Consider the following 20,501-nt stretch of genomic DNA (forward strand, 5'->3'; position numbering starts at 1 on the left):
CTTGCTACGAGGTACAGTAATTGACAGGGACCGACTTCCGTGGAGTCGTGGACAATACCTGAACAACGCCACATCACAGAGCCCAGACCAAGCATTACATCCCCCTCCTCATCCTCCATCCTCATCACCTCCCAAAAAAGCAAAGCCACCAAGTAGGCCGCCCAATCCGCCCTAACAGAGCCACAATTACGCATCCTTCCAGCCAATCCGACGTGGCCAAGGACGATCTGCACGGCCGATGATCACGGCCGGAGGACCCGTGCTATGAAGTCAGCGCCCCCGAGGTCTGCTCCATCTCTCCTGCAAAGATCGGTGTGCTCCTTGCGTGGTCGATCTGCATTGAAGGGGTGACAAAGGTGGAAATTTATTCAACAAAAAAAAAAGAAACGACAAAAAAAAGATACACTATCACACAGGTCATACAAACATCGGGCAAAAAAAGAGAGCTGTAGGTAAGTTGTATCCTTGTGTCGCCCTCCTCCTTGCCTACTCCCCGTTTGCTTCGTGAACTCGTTCGTCTGGCTGGTTGTACTCTCCCCCCGCATTCTTGGCCACATTCACTCTCGACCAAGAGGAAGTCCGAGAGATTCAGAGAGATAGACGATCAAGACGTAGAGAATACTGGTGACGAGGGACTGCCCAAGGGTGTCTGATACATACCATTCAATCTTACAACCGTCCTTCCTTGACTGTCTTCTCTCTCTCGATCACCGTCTTGAATCTCTATTCTCTATTTCCCTTACTCCATTATGCGCCTCGAGCCCTCAATATGATGATGATGGCCGCTCATATTCTCCCCGCGCAGGTTTCCTCGCGATCTAGCTCCGTCAGCCAAGAACAGTCCCTCGATCTAGTCGCTCCGTTATCGCTCTCCAGCCTTATCCGCACTCGATCAGCTCGACGTCGAACGGTCTGTCTCAGTGCGACCGTTGAAGAACAATTCCCTAAACAACATCCCTCCTTCAGCCGTCGTGGTTCGATCCTCAGAAAGCTGGCGGGTCCACGAGAAAACGCGAAGCGATTCCTTCGCCTACGCTCCGCCGGAGTCAACTCGCCCGCGCCGCCCCCGCAACAGCGCCTCAATCCCCGCTGTAGCGGCGCCCGCCCCGTTTCCGAAATCATCGTCTCCTCAAGCCGCACCAGAGAACCTCCACGGTCCTTAGAAGAAGGCGATATGCGCTCGGATTCTTCATCAATGGCGACCGACGTTTTGGCCCGGGCGCTGCCGGAACATATCACCGCTGTCCCCGAGCTGTCCACACCGTTTCCCCCGCTTCGCAATGAGAAGATTGTCGCAACGGGGAGTGGTCTCACGGTGGGAATTGCCTTGACTGAGCCAGTGCTTTTCCTACAAGGTTACGACCATCATGATCCCAGTACAAAGAAGTCGGCCATTCTACGAGGCCAAATACATTTGAAAGTGACAAAGTGTGTCAAGATCAAGAAGATTTCCATTTGTTTTCGTGGCCATGCACAGACGGACTGGCCAGATGGTGTGCTATTCCCCTTCTCCCCGCCGGTTCGAGGCTCCAAAGTGTGTCAGCCACTTTACTAACATATCATGCAGGTATCCCTCCTAAGAAGATTCATTTCCACGATAAAAAAGACTTGTTCACCCATGGCGTCGTCTACTTCAACCACGGCGATACCGCACTGATGCAAAATGACTACGGCGCGCATTACTACCAACACGCCAAACCTACGTCCCCCGTACCAGGAAAGGAGGGAGTCACCGCGACAACCCGAGAACTATTCTCCAAATCCGGCTCGAATACGTCTCTCGGTCTGATGACCGCAAAAGATGCCAAACGCCTCTCAGTACAAAGCACCCGGGGCCACTCGCGAAGTTTCAGCAGGAATGAGCCACCAGTCAGCACTCCGAACCAGCCACAACGCAACTACCGCATGTTCCCCGTCGGCGACTATCTCTACAGCTTCGAGTTCCCCATCGACGGCTCGCTCCCAGAGACCATCAAGACGGATCTAGGCTTTGTCCGATATGATCTGGAGGCAATCGTTGAGCGCTCGGGCGCATTCCGACCGAATCTTCTGGGTACCCTCGAGATCCCCGTGATCCGCACACCCGCCGAAGGCTCGCTGGAGCAGGTTGAGCCTATTGCCATCTCGCGGAATTGGGAGGACCAGCTTCACTATGATATTGTGATATCCGGCAAATCATTCCCGCTGGGCTCACAGATTCCCATTGCGTTCAAATTGACGCCACTCGCAAAGGTCGAGTGTCACCGTATCAAGGTGTATGTGACGGAGAATATCCAGCATTGGACCGCCGACAAAAGTGTGCACCGATTGCAACCGGCGAAGAAGGTGCTACTCTTTGAGAAGCGTGCCGAATCGGCCAGTACGAGTACTTACCCTGGTAGTTCCATGCGCATCACCGCAGGTGGTGGCATTGACTGGGATCATCGTGCGGCTGCTGCGCGAGGAGAAGAGATTGTGGATCGTGCTCGCACGAATTTGCTGGGCAACTTGAATACTGATTCTGGCGTCGGTCCCACGGAGATGGAGTTCAATGTACAGTTGCCGAGTTGTCATGAAATGAGGGGACGCGATGAGGCACAACGGTTGCATTTTGATACGACGTACGAGAATATCCAGATCAACCATTGGATCAAGGTTAGTAGCACTTTTATCAGGTCTATTCTCGGATTTGACTTCATACTAACTCACTCAACAGATCGTCCTCCGTCTCTCCAAGGTCGACGAGCGCGACCCATCCAAGCGCAGACACTTCGAAATCTCCATCGACTCCCCGTTCCACATCCTCTCCTGCAAAGCCACACAAGCAAACATCTACCTCCCAGCCTACAGTCGCCCCACCACCGAACCAGATCCACCAGCCCAAGAATTCGAATGCGGATGCCCCGGCGCCCCGCCAGCATCACGAGAATACACCCTGGGCCAGTCCAGCCCCGACCGCGAAGACTCCGCCTCAACCCTCCACCGACCAAACTCCATAACCCCTGTCTCTCGCAGCTTCACAAATGGCTCGGGCGGTCTTGCCCGCCCGCCACAAGCGCATATCGCCCACGAACCGAGTGTCGAGCGCGAAGTCCCTCGCCCAATGCATCTTGTTCGCGCTCCGTCCTTTGCACCCCCGGCCTTCGAGGACGTGCCTCCGCCTCCGCCGCTCATGACCCCGCCACCGGAGTATATGAGTATCGTGGGTAATAATGACCGCGAGGCCGTGTTGGAGGATTACTTCTCCCGACTATCGTTTTACGAAGAGCAGGATGATGAGCGCGGTCTTGGCCGTGTTGATGTTCCTCTGACGCCGGGAGGACGGATAAATCGCAGCATGGATGTGCCGCGGGAGTGGGTGCGTATCGAGGACTTTACTGCATCTTGATTTCTCTACGCCTGTGATGGGTGTTTAGTATACTCATGCAGGGTACGGAACAGTGCAGTACTGTCGTCTCGCATCTAAGACTATCCGAGTCACGAAATCACGACTTTGTTTATATCGGAACTGGGATTGGGTAGGCGAATTTGTTTCTAGCGAATCTTCATAGATTTGATTTCTTTTTTCCTTTCTCATCTACGGGTACTTTTTGCTCTTGTTCACAGCGGGGATTGTCTTCCTCTTGGAAATGAGGATATCTAATTTGGGGTTGGGGTTAGTGGGTTGTTTGAACTTGGGGATTTATTTGATTATGTTTCCATCCATGGGTACAAACTGGACCTTTTCTTTTCATTTCTCAATCTTCGTCATTCACGTCCTGATTTGAATTCTCATTTTCATATCTGGGTTTGTTCATACGTCATGAGTTTCCCGTTCTGGTGTCATGTTTCATGCTGGCGAAAGGCGAGTTGGTGTTTTTGAGATATGCCGCTTTCACATTCTCGAGTCTTTTGACTTGCACTTTAACGAGGAGTAAAGGCTTGGATTGGGAATTTGATGGGTGGATGTATGTAGGGGAGTTGAGGTTGAGTTCTTGTTCCTTTGTCTATTTGCATACATGCCGAATACAATATTGGTGTTCGATGATTAGTGGTTCTTTATTGTTATCCAAAGTAATCTCAAGTGCTCCTATTGACCACTTGGGCAGAGATTAAGAAGTTATAAGTCCTGTCCTAATACGCTGGATATTTCGGGAGCTCGCCTTTCTCGTATGCAGCAGAAAATGGCTACGAGTGTATCTAACTTAACAAGATTTCGAAGGACGAACTTCCTCGTCATAGGCGGAGGGTTCTGGACAAGAAATACGGCGGAAGTTGATAGGAAATAGATTTTCTCTTTTTGATATCTATAGGTATCTTGCCCACAGGTGGTCCTATGCTCTCCGTATCAGACAGACAGCCCTAGCCCTATTGTTAGGCTGCTCAGGAGGCTACAGCCACAGCTTTATCTTTCAATAAAGTATCATGCATCGCTGGCATGTGTTGTGCTTCCCACTGGCTGTATCAGGGATAGGGGAAATAATAAGGGACGAGGGAATGAGGGGGAAACGAAGGTTATCACCATCTTCCAGGTCAAGCAATCAACTCCCCCCCCACCCCCCCCCGCCTCCGATGGCCTAGTTGGTATCCACCATAAATTGGTGAACCATAGGTGTGCCAGTGTTGACGCTATAAGCTCCACGGGCGGCCGGGCACACCCCGGGGGAGTTTTTTTGTGAGTCTCTTTTTGGTAATATTATTTTTCGAATAGTAAAATCTATCTTCGACTATTATAATTGTTACAATTATCATTCCTTAATAGTCTTTTTGACAGTGTCAGGACGGTGTAAAGGGCTGGATTAGGGTGCACTAGGACTGCCGATGTTCTTCGGTGTCCGGGGATGACGATGCAGTAACAAGGCGAAGTATATAAGGGAGAGGAAGGTTGACGGTTCGATTCATGGCAGATGCAGTCTTGTTCATTGTGAATGATGTGATATTTGGCGTACGGCCAGTTGGATGTGATTCGGTGCAAGATCGATGAAGCAAACATCTCAGCTAGGCCCCACGGAGACTCATGGGTGTTTCATATTACTTGTTCTGGAAAAGGCCTTGTGAACAGTACTGAGAGATGACTCTTCATTCTACCCATCATCTCCATCTCACACTGCAAGATATCACTGTCCTAAACAATAATCTTAACGCTACCATCACTACGAACCTTTTCCATCGCTCAAGCCACACCGCTCAACTTGATAAGAGATAAGCCCCACGGATAGAACTGCCTACTCCGGTTTAGACTCTTCCCCACATACCATCATCCATTCGGAATGACATTCGAGCTCTTCTTTCCCTCCTCTCCCCAAAGACCCAGTCTACAAGGAAACTAGACAAATAGTCTTTCACGCTTGTACCACCTTATTCCAACCCTAAGATACAATACTGCCCCGCTCTCACAGGTATCGGACTTCGTCAGTGTTTGCTGTCTCGGCGCATCTCGGCCGCACTGATAGCGATTCCGGGTGAGTTCTCGGGATATATAAACTGTTTCCGTGGCGGCTGTGCTAACTTATATTGTAGATCTGATCGGGACTCACCCCTGCCACATATCCCTTCCATTGAGCTTGACTTGGTGTGAAAGGGTTGCAAAGATCAATCTGGCTATTGCAAGATTGGCTATATCGCTATTTGAAACCTCCTCAACATGGCGATCGAAGTCGTCAACTTGACCGAGGCAGATATCCCTGGTGCTATCCAGGTGATTCAGCAGGCGTTTGCCGATGACCCGTACTTTAAATGGGTATTTGATGAACAATCGGTATGTATGCTTTGTAATAGAAAATTAATCCTAGCACCTTTTTTGACACTCTTCAACGCAACCCTGGAAACTAACATCATATCTCTCCCGTAACGCGGTCATCCCGACTCGCCGTTACATAACCCGAGAGAACCATGTCCACAATAGTTCAATGCACAAAGAAACTACGACTCCCTAGCTGCCCGATGCCGCTGGGGCATAAACAACGCCATCTTCCAAGTCGCGAAGGACACCGACAACACTTCCTCGCCCATCCTCGGCGTCTCCTGCTGGCTAGCCCCGCACCCAACATCCCAACCCGAAACCTGGTACTCCTGGTATCAATCCTGGGTCCTCTCCTTCCGCCAACTAATCACCAACATCCGCTACCGCGGCCACGGCGGTCTCCGTACGAATCGGTACTGGATCTGGAAGACCAGGCAGCAGGAAGCGCAGTCGGCGATTTGGGATGATCCCCGGGGTTATTACTTTTGTAATATCGTCGCCGTGAGTCCTGAAGCGCAGGGGAAGGGGGTGGGGAGAATGCTTTTTGAGGCTGTGACGAAGAGGGCGGATAAGGAGGGGGTTAAGTGTTATCTGGAGAGTTCGAAGAATGTGCCTAATGTGAAGATTTATGAGAGGATGGGGTTTGAGATGAGTATGGAGATGGAGTGTCGGGATGGGGAGGATGCTTGTATGGTATGTTCTTTTGGTTCTCCATCTTCCCTTTTTTGGTTCTTTCTTTTGAAATCTTGCCTTATTTTGGGTTGGAATATTTGCTAACATTTGAATGTTGCGAATTAGCTTTATTGCATGACGCGCGAGCCTAAGACTGAGTGATTTGGGGCTCAATAATGAGCGCTCGGCTGTGATGTGCTTCCATTATCTTGTTGGGCGCAATATTGGCATTGGTAATTTGTGACATCAATTGTTGTCGACTGGATCATAGCCTAGTTTTCTGTGTTTGACTGTTGTGTTTGGCATCGGTTCATGGACAATTGATTCATTCAGGACAAATTGGAATCTCAAATATCGGTACAAGAGCTATTTATGGCCTTCTGCCTAATCCATGTTTTGTGTCATTGAAAACCCCAAGTTCCGAACAAATACTTCTTTGCATTCTGCTCTGTAGTCACCTCCTATTGTTCTCACTTCATTCCCCTACTCATTCATACTCCCGATTGCTCGGTTCTCTCAGGGGCTCGGTACTCGGATCGCGACATATCTTTAATCTCCAATCTAGCCTGATTCATAATCAGCTTCAACGCTCTGACCCATCTTCTATTCCGTTTCCTTGTTCACCATCTCCACAAACGGGCGGGTCCCGCATAAACTTTATTGTAACAAGCGCCTTCGCGCTAGCGGTAGACGTCGCGTTTGTATAGATGACAGGAATTGGATGTGTCGCCGACCTTGACTGTTTCCGAAGACTCCCTGCAAACTGCAATCAATGGCTCAGACCAAGCAAGCTGCCGTTGACTTCCAACAGCGCACTGAGTCTAAGGTACTATTGTCGAGTACATGTGTGCTTGGACCTTCGTTCATCCCCGCGGTTTCAGAGTTGGTTCGATTTGAATATCGGCTCTTGGTTGATTACCGGCATCTAAGGGTTCTCCCGGGTTACGATTGATTAACTTGTTCTACGATGAAGATAACATTAATGAAGGATCATTCAACCCCGGAACCGATTTATATCTAGGAGACAAAGTCAACGTCGGGAGTTCTTTAGAGTCCACTTATTTACATCTTTTCCATCGACTCTCTCATTCTCACTCTGCAAGCCAATTGGCGGCCTCCGAAAGGCATATTTTTTGTCTGTCTGTGAGTCGCTACTCGCAAGCGAAGCTAGCTCTTTCAGTTACTAACTCGCATCCAATCTCCTTACAGTATTGTACACTCTACTTATGCTACTCATGTTCCTACGCAAGGGCCGTGGAACCTGGACTATACTTCGGGCATCGATCACCCGACGCTTACGCCTCAAGGGCAAAGTCGACCCTGCGGATAACGATCAAGCAACAGGCCACCACGATGCCCACGACACACCGACAACACAATCCCCCGATATCCATGTCACACCACCCGCTAGAAGGGATACACGATGCGGTGACACAGACGGGATTGTCAATCAGCTGGCCCTCCTCGCAGCAAGCGTCAGTCGATCATCCCCGCGCACGACCATCTGCTCGAGAAGATCATCCTCTCCATTATCCACAAACGCACAGAGCACGAGACCAGATGGTGGCAACAGCCAGGAATATCGAGTCGAAGACGTGGAATCCTTCCATTACCTGCGCAGTCTGATCACCATCTCCTGCCTTCCACAACAGTCTTCGCCAGGCCTAAATCCAATCAGATCAAACGTTGATGGAACCGAGAAGCAGTCACCTGGTCGCAAAAGAGCATCATCAAGACTAAGCTTACGCCTTGGTGATCTACCTGGTCTTTCCTTTCCCAAAGTGCCCAGGAAACCCTGTCCTCGTTATACACCCCTGCCGCCAGTATACACCCCCAAGCCAATCGCAATGTGCCCCGAGGTGCGTTTTTGAAAGAGAGGCTTCGTATGTCTTTTCATTCTTTTTCTTTGGCATAGCAATTGCCAATTCAGTACATACATTGTCCTACCATACTGTGACCCACCTTTTTCTCTTCTCTTCTTCCATATCCGAAGTCACATCCTTCCAAAAATCACACATATGATATATTCTCTATCCCTTGTCTACTGCATACTTATACTGCCAGACCCCTTCACAAGAAATGAGCGTTCGCGCAAAACCTGCCGTAGAACCCTGCATGAACCCTCCCCCACCATCCCGCGCCGTCTGGAGGAATAACGTTAAACGGAAAGAGATTGACGGGTTCATTTAGCGCGGGATCGAATCTTTGTAGCGCATGACGTGGATCTATTTCCCACATATGTCGCCTACCTGAAACGATCGCTGTGGAATTTAATTCCGCCAAATTGGATGCTTTCCAGAGCCAACGCTGGGAAGGTCAACAGCCTTGCAGCCTCTAAACTAGGGCATGCGTGTTCTTGTGACTGGGTTATACTGTAGTTGATAGGCACAGACATGCTCCGAGCCAACCATCCAAGCTCGGTTTGTGGGGGAAATGCACAGCCTAGACAGGATTATGCCGTATTGGACGTATATATATTCTCAATCTTGATAAAGACTACTTGTACTCCTGAACAGTGGAGATCTACGGATGACGATGTTCCTTGGTGAGAAGAGCGCAATAATGAAAGCGGATCATATCCATACTAGTCAAGGAGATCGACTACACAAATCCAAATGTGGCTCGGCTCGGCTATCTTGATACGTGCATGCATGGTCTGTCCAGGTTTGAAGCGGGGCCAAGCAACTGTACATGGAGTAATTAACCAATTCCTATTGGCGTCGCCTCTTTCCTCGACTTGGAAGTGCAGCATTGCCAAGAGGAAGATCTTCCATAAGTTCGGTCAGTAAGTTTCATGTTGCGATGATCTTCCTCTGTCCCCTCTTCTTCCTTTCTTCGGGACATGGGCCCCCTCCGGCAGGTGGATAGCGGCTGTGGCTTCGGTTCTCCACCCGAGAGCTCAGCTTCCGCACAGACCGTTTGATAGAGATGGTGGATCCGTTAATGGTGGAGAAATGTTGGCAGATAGTGTGTCGGATGAGGGTTGAGCAGGTCGGAAGCTGCGGGGGTATCGGGTATGATGGGCCGGGGAGGCCGCTACAATGATTTTGTTGCCCAGTCCATATCTCTTCTATAGCGATCATACGATTTTATTTGAAGCGGATTGTAGAATGAAGGAAAAAGAAGGTCAGAATTCGAGGAATTTTGTAAGGTTTGGATCGTGACGGAGCCCCAGACAGAGTACACGAATTGTATAGAGGAAAGCGGGACAAAAGTACATGTCTGACATTTAGCCTCAATTGAAATGCACGGTGCCAAGGTTGTTGTTTCCTTGGAGTATGAGGCTAAGCGAGTTATTGTCGGCAAAAGTCAAAATAGATTGAAAATGAAGGCTAAAGGTAGTTCCAAGTAGTTCCAAGATCTCGGCTCGAGTTCAAATTTAATTGCACTTTTATCTCCGTCATCAGTTCGAAAATATCCAGGGATGCCAAGGACTCGGTCAAAAGAACACGTTTCCCTTATATTGGACGTGGGTTTCTTGGTTGGCTGGCCGTATATGAACCACTAATAACTACCGGGACCCTAGACTGGTAATGTTCTCATCAAATTACTTCGGCCTGTATTCCTTGCTCAGTAAATGAAAAATGACAGGGGTCTGGTCGGATGTCAGCCATAGCTCCGTCTATCAAGAAAAGCCTGGATTCCAGCCTCCGGACTTGTAGCATTTTTGCCGCGCCACAACGGTTTAATCAGCATGATAAGATCATGTATAAGAGATAGCATGTGAAGAGGGATTCTATGATACACAATTCAGGGAAGAGCCTAGACTGGGCTTGCGAGCTCAAAGTACTGTACGCCATGCACATACCTAATGCATTCAATGCCAAGCTCGCAAGTCGCACCACGCAGGAACTTTATTTCTTATTCTTCTAGCTGATGTGGGTGGGACTCAGTCTGCAGCCTTCGATGAATCCAATCAATGAGCATTGTGGCTAGATCGGCACAGCGATGGGCACTGTTTTGCAATGATTGTGTCAAGAACAGATCCACATCTATGCTGGTAGCCCGATATGGACTTTGACAGGTTGCGTTTCCCAATAATAATCTTCAGCACGTTCGTGGAGTGAAGGAATTTGTTCATATGCCGGCAAAAGCCGGTCATGAAGCTGGCAGCCTCGACCCTGGGGGCCATGATATTAATACTACAAATCCTTATTTGTTTCTCGGCCCCAATGAGCGCCCGACACGGCATGCAATTTAATTTCCAACAAGAGCCGGCCAGTCATAAAGGATCACGGACAAATTAAATCTGTAGAAGACTGCCCGCGTCCATGCAACTAAAGGATTGCTGAGTGCGCGCCTTGACCTGGATTTCCATGCAGTGTCATGCCACAAAACGGAGCATCTGCATAGCCCTAGCGCACATAGGGAACCTAGACTTGTAACTTCTTGTTCCGGAAAATCTTCGAACTCCTGATAGAGAAAAGAGAAAAGTGCATGTGCGAGACGGACATAGCACCCGTTACAAGGCTAAGTGCTGGTGCCTTGTCAACTAGCGCCATCTCGAGGGATTTAGCGTTCCAAACATCGCTTCGCCCTATCCGGCACTTAATCCTCTGGGCTTCGGGGCTCATACCGAGCACAGCCTTGGCCCTGGTACCAACCCACCACTAGTTGCCTCAGCACGGTATGTCCCCTCCTTTTTTCTTTTCCTTTTGTTGAACCCTTCCCTTAATTACGAATATACTCTCTCAACCTTTTTAGTCTTTTAAAAACCATTGTCTAAATTGAACATCCCTGTCGATTCCTTCGTCCCGGAGCCTCCGACAAGATTTCCTCTTGTGACTCCCCGGCACTATTGCATCATGACTCTTTCGGGCATTGGTAGTATAGATAGAGGGGGTCATAGCCCTCCCCGGACCGGTAAATAAAGTTACACCGGTCGTACCGGAGATCGAGACTTGGGTTTTTGGTATTCTTAACCCATTCAGTGAATCCTTAATTGTTCGGATATATCTATCTATGCACTAGTAGACCATGGACTACGCGCAAACAAACTTCATGGACTACAAATGATGCTTAATTCGGATTGGGTAAACATTAAACAAGCCCAGAGGGTGTCCATAATCCCTGCCAAGGGGAATGCACAGTTGAAGCTTCGTTTAAATCTTTTGTCCAATTACTGCTTGGTCATTGTGTGGGTTTTTGAATTGACAGAGAGTCTTGGCTTTTTCCCCCTCCCTGTCCCAAATAATACTCCGAAGAATTATCTTCTCTCTTCCATCGCTTGGGCCCTGTAGCTTTGATCTGATAGATAAAAAGAAACGACCTACTAATAAAAGACCCACGAAGAAGCAAACTACTTACACAGTACATCAAAAATGTACCCCTCCTACCTTTGTCATACTTACAATGTACAGTATGCGCGCCATGGCACTAAAAGACTAAAAGCACGGACCTGACCGGGGGAGGAGCAACAAAAGGCCTCTTGGCAAAGACCAGCAACAATGTGCAAGCGTCTGTAAATGCAGATGTCTGCAGACAACGTTGTATTCAAAGCAAGCAATATAATCACTGATAGAAATTGAGTCGTCGTCGTCATGCTGCTGAGCTGGGGCCCCTGCACACCCCCTGGTCTATGCAGCACGGAATTCGGTGGGGGAGGATTAGAACCACGTTGCCTGCGCGGGCCCCGTTGGACCTTGGACCCAGACCCGAATAGAAGACCTTTTTTCAATCTATTCCTTTTTTTCAGTCTCTTGCGCTTTGTACTTGGCACGTCGGGTCCGAAGGTAGAATGTCGGAGAAAAATGAAGCAAAGATCCTTAATTTGAAATGGATGGAATGATTTTCTCTTTCGCCCAATGATAACATGTGATTTAGATCGATATGCAGGGTTAAGGCTTTTATGAACGAGAACGAGAGGGAAATCAGATACACAAAATTGTCCGAGTCGAGTCATATCGTACAACAGCAGGTAAGAATTCTTCATATTATTTCATGCAGATTCCTAACCACGACAGAAAGGGTATTCTTGACGAAACATACCCCAGGAAAACAATCATACACTTTACTTAGATAGGTCATATCCATTTGTACCAAGGCCCCCAAATTTTTAGGAAGATCAGGGTTCTGGTCTAGCCTTGTACCTAAACCCACCCACCCCCCTAAAAGTAAACCCCCAAATTCCAATTGATAGCCAGTGAACCCCATAAAAACAAAAAGTAAAACAAATCCCCATACAAACAAACTTACCGAAATTTCATGGCCGCTCATGGATAAGATCAAAATAAACGCTCGGGTGAACAAAAACGGACACGAGAAATTCGGTAAAGCCATCACTCTCCAGGAGTATTAGCGAATGTTGTCCACAGGAGGCCTCCAGGGCCCAAAGTTTAAATCGGGTGGAACCCCAATAGGAAAAAAAATTCTCAGGTCGATGGAGAAGAGAAACGTGTCGATCAAAGCCGGACTGACGAATAGCCGATCTCAAATTGAGTACCCCATCGTCCTCGTCATCGGCTCGGGAGAGCGGCTTGGTTATGAGTGGATAGCGAAGGGGGAGGGTCGGCTCCAACCTAGTCTGTAGTTCCTGGCGGCCCTGCTTGTCCCAGAATAATGCAACAGAACGGCGGGCCGGGATACTCTTATTCGGAAGGAGGAGGTCTGGGGCGTCAAAGATCAACGCCTGATTGTATCGTGGAAAATCCAGGAGAAAGAATGAAAAGTTTGTTCTCCTTTTTCAGAGAGATCATCGTCCACAAAGTAGGCATTTGCCTACGACCACAATGAATCGATCGTGTGGGCTATCAGAACAGCGAGCGTCTTTGTTGCCGTCTAGAGTGGTTCGTAGAAAGTGGGCGGCAGGGTTTTGGCAGGTGCTATAGATGTAATAGTTTTTGAAATAGTTGCACATTTCGGTCTCATAGGGGTTCTGCGATAAGGAGGAATTGCGGTTGCGATTGGAAATGCGACAGTGCTGCACCCAGCATATATAGTAGCAGAAGATTGGAAGGTGTGTCGTGTGGGAAGGTAGTAGTGAATCAACGTGCGACAACAATATGATTGCGCGAATTATGGAAAGGTTGGAATCTGGTGATGTTTGAGGTAATAATAATAATTGATGTGATGTGACAGCACTCGAAAAGGGACCTTGACTTTATGAGTTGGATTAAATGGCCTTTTTGAATGATGGTGCCAGAGAGCCAGCGTCCACCAAGGTGGGTGGGTGAAGGAGTTGGGAAAAATTCATCAATTTTTATTAAAATCAATTTTGCCTTTATGAGAATTATTTAGCAAAAATAAAATAAAATAGGGCCGGGGGAAGACGCTTGTCCCCCGATCCCAGTCAGTATAGTGTCGTCAATCTAAAAAAGCTACATTGCCCATCGGAGGGAAGAAGAACCCACTCAATTCCACAGCTTTTTGTGAAAGAATATTTAGTCCGAAGCAGAGTGTGTGTACAGTATCTCGCCATAGTACGGTACCTACAGCTAGCTCCCCTAAATTCTGCACGGTACTAACTAAGCTAGCCCCAGCAAGGTAGTGTTGCTTTTCCCCTCCTCGGTCACCCCTACACTTAACAGAGTGTATACATTAGACTAACATACTTAGTAGTACCTATGTACTGTAGTTACTAATTTCCTACCTAGCCGCCCTTGAAAAAAGATTATTATCTTATCCCTGTCACCCAAAAAAGCGGGTCTTGTTTGCATCAAGTGTGGCTTTGATTTGTGAACGACCGTTGAAAAGACGCGCCCAAGCCCCAAGGACCCCGACCGGAAATTTGCCCAAGACAATTGGAGATCAGCAACCCTCTTCTTCCGAGGACAAGACCTGGCCCCCGGTTACCGTCATCGCGGCATATTATCTATCGGGTAGGTGGGAGATCGACACGGTTCCTTGTAGCCGTTGATGCTTCTTCCACTCACACGTGGCGCTAGTCAGGATCGTCATGCATGAAACAGATATGCCGTCGTTGTACACAGTCGTCCCACGCAGGGAATTGGAATGTTACGTAGTTGAGTGTCAGTTTGAAGCGACGAGGGCTATTATACTTTTTGCCAATCTATATGCTTGCTACCTCCTGTTATACAAAAGGAAGACCAAGCCAGGTGAGCGTCCGTTAACTGGAGAGCGGTCTTAATTCCCGTTTATAGATTCTCTTGGCTCAATAGTCCGGTGACGATATCCATACTGAGTTACAATGCCTCAATTGAGCAAATAGTAGAGAAATGGGTAAAATACAGGATAAAGGGCGGCAGTCGGGACAAGACCTCAACTCAGCCGAGAAAGTCAAGGAGGAAACCGAGGCTGGAATTCTTCTTCGAGAATAGCCTTTCACCTAGCTGGCTGCCTAGCATCACACCTTCAAACCCTTGTTCATTGTTCATCTAATGACTGGTTAGAGGTCTCAAGAAGATTATGGGCTGCAGAATAACCGATGCTGATGATTGAATGATGTGGTCAGAGAGGAAAACCATAATAAATGAAATTAGATAACTAACAATCTACAAAGGATACAACCTCCCAGCCATAGGTAATATTGAAGGGGGAAAAGAACAATTTCTTTCCTGGTTGTAGCGGCTTGGCGGACCGGGGGGGGATTATGAACTGTTCTAGGCCAGCGCTTGACAAGTTAGGGTCGTTCAACGTAGGAGCGGCCATGGGCAGCCAGCCGACTAGACTCGGAGAGCTCGGAGAGCCCGTTTCCGATCTCTGGGTGGCATCCGGCATAAGGTCCCAAATCTTGTCTGTGCCGCCTTCGCAACTTCAATTAGTATTCCACGAATCACACGAAGAAGACTCTGGCTCGACCTTCTCCAGATCGCATGGCCCCAGAAAAAGTACTGCAACGGCCCCACTAAACAGGCACACTCAGCCCTGGATTGCTGGTTGGCTCTCCTGATTTTTGGGCTGTATAGGGGCTTGGCCTGGCTACATCAGTGATCAAGCAAATCGAGTCGCACACCTTAAGCCACCATTGACCGGCATGAAACTTGGCTCCGGTGATTAGGTTATTATTGCCTCAATTGCTATGTTGCAGGGTTGCGTTCAAGACAGTTTGTGGTGCCAGTCGGGCCAGGTTCAGGTTCACACGGTATGTGGAGCAGCTGATGATGGCGAGGATTGGATCCTCCCTGAGAGTCAAGGTTTATTGACTTGGAGAGGATGCGCTGGGAAAAGCCTGTGGGTTAAACGGGGATTGCCGATTGGAAGTCCGAGGTGGGTGAGAAACACGAGATGGTGCGACATCCACAGGGTGAAGTTTCGAAAGCCGATGGAAGGCCATTTCCACATGCCGAACTTTTTTTATTTCTTCAGTATGGAGTACGGAAGACTTGGAGAATAATAGTCTCGGGTTCCATCGCCATTGTGTGGTCCCATATTTAGACCTGGCTTGTCTCGAGTGGGTGGTTCAGCCGGCTGTTAGACCCAATGGTGCCCGCCGGTGTGATACGGAGGCAGCGCGCTGCTGGTTTCAAGCCCCAAGTTTATCGGCTTGTGGAGCTTGCTCAGGAGAGAGTACCCCCAGTAGCTTGCCTGTGGATCCGCCTCGGGTACAGCCCTCCGCAGTGTCGCACGCTCTGCTTTCGGAATTGGGGAGGGGCTGTGGCCGGGGGGATGGAAGGGCGCCGAGGTCCGCAGGATTCCGTGGATAGAACAATCCGAGGTATACTAGCGGATATACAGTAGATACTCGGGACTTTTTGTATTCATGGAGCGGTTCATCCTGGGCGATGGTTCGTGATGGTTGTACCGTTGTTCTAGTTATAGTCTTATCGTCCCCGAGCTCGGCGCCGAGTCACGGGTCACTAGTCACGTGGCACCCGTGGATGATCTGCTGACTCATCCTCCGGGGAAAGATCCAGGCACTAAACCACAAATAGAAACGGCAAAACAGCCGCCGCCCAAGCTGAATCCCGTGATCTTTTCCCCCTCGCAGAGCAAATATCACCTCCTCATCAACGAGCCTCTACGCCAGTTGCGCCGCTCGCTTGCAACGGCAACATAAGAGCTGACCCGCTGACCTGAGGGGACGACACGCAGAAGAATCAGGGTCTACTCAATATCCACTATCGTCACTCGCTTCGCTCTCTTTCCCCCACTGTTCCACCAACCCCCGTCGTTGTGGAGACAGCCGCCCCTGTCCTTCGCTTTGTGACCGCCCACCGCAACAGGAAATCTACTGTTTGTTGTCGCACTGGTCGACAACCTCATCACCAGACATCATGGGCTTCGGTGATTTCAATTCGATATGCGAGAAGACGCCGTTGCCGCTGTGCCTCCTAGTGGGCCCGCCCTCGTCGATCTCCGGTGCCACGGGCATCATCTCGAACTGCTATGCGCGAAACATTGAGGTCGCCAATACCATCATCTTTGAGGGCGCGGCCTCCTTCATGCATATCATTGCTCTTGGCATGACAGTGATTATGATCCTTCATATTCGATCTAAGTTCACTGCTGTCGGTTCGTCTTACTGCCGCGCTAAGAGATGAGATTGATATACATCAGCGCTAACCTATCGTGTGATTCTAGGTCGCAAGGAAATCATTACCTTCTTTTACATCTATCTGGCTCTCACAATCTGCTCCCTGGTTATCGATGCGGGTGTGGTGCCCCCTAGGAGCGATCCATTCCCATACTTCGTTGCAGTGCAGAGTGGACTGACATCTGCTCTGTGCGCTTGCTTGCTTGTCAACGGTTTCGTGGGTTTCCAGTTGTACGAAGATGGCACGGCGCTCTCCGTATGGCTGGTCCGAATCAGCTCCGTGGCCACGTTTGCTATGACCTTTGTGATTGCCCTGCTGACCTTCAAGTCATGGGGTGGACTGGGTCCATCGAATACCATTGGCTTGTTTGTGGTGCTATACCTACTCAATGCCATCGCAGTTGCCATCTATGTCGTGATGCAATTGTTGCTTGTCGCCAACACACTAGATGATCGCTGGCCTCTTGGACACATCTTGTTTGGTCTGCTGGTCTTCATCATCGGACAGGTCCTGTTGTACGCGTTCAGTGACACCATTTGCAACAACGTGCAGCACTATCTGGATGGCCTGTTTTTCGCAACTTTCTGCAACCTGCTTGCCGTGATGATGGTCTACAAGGTAAGACTCACTGAGGAAAGAAGACGTGCTTCATCCGCTGACAAAGCTTTAGTTCTGGGATTCGATTACCAAGGAAGACTTGGAATTCTCGGTTGGCGTCAAGCCAAACACCTGGGAAGTCAAGGAACTGCTTCCCGAGGAGGACCGACGCCAAACCGTCTACCAAGACACCAACTCCGAATATGCCGGCAGCATGTACCACCACCGTCAGTCGGCAATTGGTCACAACAACTATTAGCCACTTCGTTATCCTGCTCTGTAAATGTGCCCATGGATATGACGATGTTTCTTGCATTTAGTCTTTAGCTCATTGGCCCTGAAACTGTATCCAAAGGGGTCTGATATTTAATACATTTTTGATATGATATATGCATGATGATGTCTCAATAAGGCTGCCGGATTGGAACGGCATTAGTGCCGCTTTAGGCCGATAGAATTTCTTGATTTCCATGGGTACAGTTGTGCCCCAGCTTTTCACTATGCTCAGTTGGGTAATAGCCTTGGCACTAGCGGTTACAAAGGATGTGCTATTTCTCTGATCAACGCGCCAATGCTCCGATACTTTGAACGACATACCTGTCGCCCGTTTTGTCTACAGGCGTATGTACGGACTTAGCTGAGGGTCGGGGAGCAAATCATTGCATTTTGCTTCGAATCCCGATTAAAAACTCGAGGGTAAATGCTGTCGATCCTTTAAGCGATCCTTTAGCGAACTTGATAAAATGCAGATAGTCGATTTGGGGATATCTTGAAGATACGAGAGATACGACTCGAAAGCGTCAATTTTAGCGAGAGCGAACTTTATCGATGTCAGACAAGATGCCACGCGGTCTGGAACTTGAAAGCCGTTCTCTTCCAATGAGCAGAGCCGTCGACGCACACAGGATGCACAGGATGATCGAGAGGCTGGAACGACTGGTAAGATCGGCACTGTCCCCAGTCCGCAAGATTTTGAGCGAATCCCGGTAGGCGGACAGTCCGAAGAACCTTGCCAGGCTTCGGGATATTAACGGGATTTGCCGGACATATTATTAGAGAGAATGCTGGTTCGCGTTAGCCATGTATTCGCAAGCATATCTTGGCAAAAAGTATGCATCGGAGAATATGACCGTCTCGGACGATCCTGCACATACTCTGAATATTTGATTGAACATCATAGGCAAGGTTTCTGGTGTGACTCTGATGTGACGGGCGCAGGAAAAAAGTTTAAACGTGGACCCGCAGATCAGGGGGGAATGTCGTGTGGAAATGTCTTTTCAACACCTAGCAAAATTTTCGCTGGTGCCCGAAAAGTGTGGAGTAGTAAACTTTACTGATAGATTGCGTTTGAGGCTTGTTTCATTCCACGACCACGACGTCGTCTGCGTCCATGAAATCGACTTCGGATGCGGGTTGCTGAAGAGATTCACTCCCTTCCGCTGGTCCGGTTGCACTGTTGTACCAGCCTTTGTCGATTGAGATCACCAAGGTCTTGCAAGTTTCGCCGACAAGATCGAAGAATGCAGGATTGTCTTTGGGCAGGAACATGCTGACGTGCGCCTGGACCTCGTCGGCGGCCTGGTTGTTCACAGCCTTTTTCCACTGAAGTCCGGCTCGGGATGAAGATGCCATTTCCTCGCCATCTTCCACTTCAGACGGAAGCATGCAAAATGTTCTGTTCTTTGACCGAATGATTTTCTGACTGAAGGATGTCTTTCCAGTTGCCGTTTCCGCTACGATGTTTCCCGCGCCCTGTCCAAGGCAGGTGTAGAAGTTGACGCATTCGATCCCCCGATCCTCCTGGACCTTGACCAATCCTTCGAGACGTTGCTTCAACTCAGACGTTCGTGCGAGACATCCCACAAATTCAAGATGAGAAGACACCCAGGTAAAGCCCGCGGTCAAGTTTTGTCGCTGGGAATAAAGGGCCGCGGCACCGCCGGCAGCAACGGCTCCGGCGGCTCCGGCGAACATGGCGTATCGACCCCAGCGCTGCCATGATGGTGTGGCCGCTGCATCGGCAGTGGGAGGGAGAGCCTTGGGGGCTTCTTGCGCGGTGGCGGCAGCAGCCTGGCCTGGTGAGCTCTTTCCGTAGCCGAAGATCCCCGCTACCTCCGTAAAGGTGTTGTAGGCCGTGGTAGCGTTGCGATAGTGTCCCTCGGCCCCATACGAGACGACGCCTGGTGCGATACCAAGGAATGGGGTGTCAAAGGCGAGAACACCCTGAATGTGAGGGAACATAAATGTACCTGGTTCCACGACAGGAGCATCATCCTCAGGCTGAGGCGCTGGTTGAGATTTTGATGTGGGGTTTGCGGGAATGGGTTGCTCGCTAGCGAGTAACAAGAGTGTCTCCGCTGCAACAATTCCTCCCATCGAGTGTCCTACCAGGAACACATGGACCGAGGGATCAACTGTGGGCGAGGCAGTATGATTCGCAACCTCGAGGTCGATGACCGTATTTTGCAACCTGCGCCATAAGTGAATTAGTAAAAGCTCACAGCAAGAAGTAAATCAGCTGAATCTTACCAGTCTCGGAATCTTCCCACGCATCCCTTCAGATCGCCTTTAGTTTCATATTTTGGGTACACGGCCGTGGTAACGTTGATTGCGGGGAGTGCCTTGCCCACCACAGTGCGCAGTTTCTCAGGGAAGCTGGTAAAGGTGTCGTCACCTCCCTGGATATAGCAAATTTCAGTCACTGCGACTCATGGAGACGTCCATTTATGTGGCGTGTTATACTGGCTTTGTGAGGGAAGAGCCTCAATACAGACATACCTTGAAGCCGTGGATAAAGACCAGCAGAAGTGTCTTGCGCATTTCGAATCACAGGAGCTGTGCAAAGGTCATTATGAGACAGGTGCTAGGTACATCGAGAGGTGTAATCAGAAGCTAAACACGAATGTCCGAGATGCGATGCGCGCCGAAGCTGTTCCTTACGTCATATCATCACGTGCCATCTAATCTATGGGAACACGATTTGAATGGTTTCAAGAGTTAATGTGTAAGGAGCCAGGTCTTGATTGAGATACATAGTATTCTAGACCTTGTCTTTCCCCGTTAAATTCGAATCAAATGACAAAGCGCTGCAACAATGA

At 49.3% G+C, this 20,501-nt stretch overlaps 5 protein-coding genes across 5 annotated transcripts; 4 read left to right on the forward strand and 1 right to left on the reverse strand.

Annotated features, from left to right (window-relative positions):
* Window positions 1-769: 769 nt before the first annotated feature.
* Window positions 770-3,367, forward strand: N7473_010522 (arrestin C-terminal domain-containing protein; the record flags this gene model as incomplete). The annotated part of the gene is made up of 3 exons (XM_057156461.1): window positions 770-1,493; window positions 1,568-2,634; window positions 2,696-3,367. The coding sequence occupies 3 exons, from the start codon at window positions 770-772 to the stop codon at window positions 3,365-3,367; spliced, it is 2,463 nt and encodes an 820-aa protein (XP_057005116.1).
* A 2,235-nt stretch (window positions 3,368-5,602) lies between these two features.
* N7473_010523 (GNAT family N-acetyltransferase) lies at window positions 5,603-6,535 on the forward strand (the record flags this gene model as incomplete). Its single annotated transcript, XM_057156462.1, has 3 exons — window positions 5,603-5,716; window positions 5,864-6,394; window positions 6,500-6,535. 3 exons carry the CDS (start codon window positions 5,603-5,605, stop codon window positions 6,533-6,535), a joined length of 681 nt encoding a protein of 226 aa, XP_057005117.1.
* Window positions 6,536-7,608: 1,073 nt separating this feature from the next.
* Window positions 7,609-8,244, forward strand: N7473_010524 (uncharacterized protein; the record flags this gene model as incomplete). The annotated part of the gene is made up of 1 exon (XM_057156463.1): window positions 7,609-8,244. The coding sequence occupies one exon, from the start codon at window positions 7,609-7,611 to the stop codon at window positions 8,242-8,244; it is 636 nt and encodes a 211-aa protein (XP_057005118.1).
* An 8,301-nt stretch (window positions 8,245-16,545) lies between these two features.
* On the forward strand, window positions 16,546-17,662 carry N7473_010525 (chitin synthase export chaperone; the record flags this gene model as incomplete). The annotated part of the gene is made up of 3 exons (XM_057156464.1): window positions 16,546-16,783; window positions 16,853-17,424; window positions 17,477-17,662. 3 exons carry the CDS (start codon window positions 16,546-16,548, stop codon window positions 17,660-17,662), a joined length of 996 nt encoding a protein of 331 aa, XP_057005119.1.
* Window positions 17,663-18,762: 1,100 nt separating this feature from the next.
* N7473_010526 (uncharacterized protein) lies at window positions 18,763-20,223 on the reverse strand (the record flags this gene model as incomplete). The annotated part of the gene is made up of 3 exons (XM_057156465.1): window positions 18,763-19,873; window positions 19,933-20,081; window positions 20,182-20,223. The coding sequence occupies 3 exons, from the start codon at window positions 20,221-20,223 to the stop codon at window positions 18,763-18,765; spliced, it is 1,302 nt and encodes a 433-aa protein (XP_057005120.1).
* Window positions 20,224-20,501: the final 278 nt, after the last annotated feature.

Source organism: Penicillium subrubescens (genome assembly GCF_028828155.1).
Source record: "Penicillium subrubescens strain IBT 31985 chromosome Unknown utg000007l_segment0_segment0, whole genome shotgun sequence".
Lineage (NCBI taxonomy): Eukaryota > Fungi > Ascomycota > Eurotiomycetes > Eurotiales > Aspergillaceae > Penicillium > Penicillium subrubescens.